Source organism: Phalangium opilio, unplaced genomic scaffold, assembly GCF_054372755.1.
Source record: "Phalangium opilio isolate 3A_F unplaced genomic scaffold, DU_Popi_V2 ptg000002l_1, whole genome shotgun sequence".
NCBI lineage: Eukaryota > Metazoa > Arthropoda > Arachnida > Opiliones > Phalangiidae > Phalangium > Phalangium opilio.
In genome coordinates, this window is record NW_028324144.1 from 7,831,123 (window position 1) to 7,833,417 (window position 2,295).

Genomic DNA, 2,295 nt, shown 5'->3' on the forward strand with positions numbered 1-2,295 from the left:
TACTGGGCATGAGTGAGTTTTGTACAGTTATCAGTGCATTGGGAAGGGCATCGGTATTTTCGTAGAATCCATCTGCCAAGTCGTTCCACTCTTACAGTCACATGACATTGCCCAATCACTACTTAAGAAATATAGTAACACAGCTACACCAAAAAGTAGTTTTTGACACGTCCCAACTTAACGATTGCACCAAGATTGCACTTCCCTTTCCTTTAATTGACGTAAGTGTTGTTTATCCCCAAATGATGTTATTCACTGGGATAATATCGTTTATTAAGCAGGTAAGAGATATACAAAGAATAACATTTCTAGGCGATTGTGCTGATTATTATACACAAGCGAAGCGATGTTATCGTTTATGCTTTATAGATATACAATATTAAAGTTATTTAATGTGGCTAATTATGTCTTCACTTCAGTGCAAAGTATTAATGATAGTGACATCGTAGTTTCATAATTAGCTCCTGTAAGATAAAACGATCAGTTTAATGACATAACACGGCGATTTCTTTCGACAACTACATTTCGAAGCAGAATATGTTTTAAATATTTTTCAAAAACTTCACAGAAAATTTCAACATTTAGGCAAAATTGTTGAAGAGTATTTCGGTAAAGACAACTACTATTGTTCCTGACATCAGAATGAAGAGCAAGTAGAAAGGAGCAAAGACGCTACTGAGATTCAAGTCCGCCGGGCTTTTCAACGGCTTCTTCCAGGTGACCTTATCAATTAAGTAATGCATTTTCGAGTCCAGATGGTTCAAGACTTGCGTTTCGAATAGCGGTGCCAAGCTGCAATACAATATTGGTCAAGCCCGTTCATGTTATGATAAAATCCATAACGACCTTAGTTGGATGGATTCGTGTAGTTGCCAACTGCTTTTCATCCAAGAGGTGTTGAAAACTATGTGTATGTAGTCGAAGTAAACGTCATGTTGCGAAATGTAAAGTCCTCCTTTGTTCACGAACAACTCTTTACTATCGGGATTATCTGCTAGGACTTGCCCCAAGAACCAAGCCAGTAAGGTGTCCTCAGCTATTACAGCTTTCTCCCCAGAAAGAATCGGAATGTATCCGTCACTATCCAAATATTCCACTGGATTTCGGATAATATTCTCCTCGTCGAATGCGTCTAGCCATTCCTTTACAACTGGGTCGTGGGCTGCCTGTAGATACGCACCAATGACGTCAAAAGAATTGGGGTCATAACACGTAACCCCTAATTACCAAATATTTCACGTAATCGAGAGCTCCGCTTCCTTCGAACATTAAAGGTGAAATTCCCGATTTGATGAAATCCGAGAGGGTGTCGATGCAACTGTAACTTTCGGTCGTGAACTCCGTGCGCAAGAAACAACTCAAAAAATATAGAATGAAAGTCACTCCGATCAGCCACGACGATGCGAGTAGACGACAAGTAATGTGGGGCAAAATGGAGGGAATCGCTACGGAACATTATTATCCCGTTAGGGAAAACATCAAATATTGGCGAGCACGTTCATTGCTTACGTCATTGCCGCCTCTCTATACAATAGAGGCGGCAATGCTTACGTTCAGCGCATAAGAGCGACGCGTTCTCCCAGATATTCTCCAGGGTTTCTTGGGTCAGTTTCTTGACAACTTTCCTTGTAGACAACGACTTGTATTTGTTCATTACGATGGAGTGAATGTCGAGCAAAAGTGATAGAAGAACCACGGTTAACACCATTAAAATCACGACCTATTTAGACCATGAGTGTAATTTTAAAAAGGGTGGATTGTTATTAAGCTATATGTACTTGAGTGCCCATATTTAAGAAGGACAAGGAGGTTGACAAGACTCTCTTTGGAGCGGCGGACACAATAACCGCCCTGGCAGATTCGAACGCTGGAGACGGACTGAAATATTCTTGTCGACCATCGAAAAAAGATAGTGACATGGGTAACAATATGATGCTAGCATTCTAAAAGAAGAAAAAAGGTAACTAGAAATTTCAGTATATTCCTTTATTTCTCTTTTCACTTACGTTGAAAAAATTAGGTTCACAATATATTTTTCTAACATCATAAAAATCAACTTTGTGCTGTTCGTAAACTAACCTAAAACCATCGAAAAATAAAACTAAACAAGATATTTTAATTGTCTTAAATTCATTTAAAATTTCAAAGTATATGATTCGACGTCAACGCTTAGGAGAAGTTAGAATCAGGGACAATAGACATGTAGAAGAACTGTAGGCGCTTTGAAGACTGGCAACTGTCTTTATACACTCAAACAAAGGGAGAAAATGGGGATGGGGCAAACTTGGTTATCGC

The 2,295-nt window shown here is 39.1% G+C and overlaps 1 protein-coding gene across 1 annotated transcript; it reads right to left on the reverse strand.

Moving 5' to 3' along the window:
• Nucleotides 1-256: 256 nt before the first annotated feature.
• LOC149718591 (uncharacterized) lies at nucleotides 257-1,832 on the reverse strand. Its single transcript, XM_089849305.1, has 5 exons — nucleotides 1,779-1,832; nucleotides 1,552-1,720; nucleotides 1,228-1,445; nucleotides 847-1,166; nucleotides 257-792 (listed from the first exon to the last, which is right to left on the reverse strand). Exons 1-5 carry the CDS (start codon nucleotides 1,788-1,790, stop codon nucleotides 582-584), a joined length of 930 nt encoding a protein of 309 aa, XP_089705431.1. The 5' UTR covers nucleotides 1,791-1,832; the 3' UTR covers nucleotides 257-581.
• Between the last annotated feature and the right edge of the window lie 463 nt (nucleotides 1,833-2,295).

Bases quoted from the DNA above. Each gene is read 5' to 3' on its own strand.
- LOC149718591 (XM_089849305.1), bottom strand. The intron at 1,446-1,551 runs GTAAGCATTGCC...AATGTTCCGTAG, and splicing joins GTCGCTCTTATGCGCTGAAC to CGATTCCCTCCATTTTGCCC. The intron at 1,167-1,227 runs GTAATTAGGGGT...GCGTATCTACAG, and splicing joins TCGATTACGTGAAATATTTG to GCAGCCCACGACCCAGTTGT.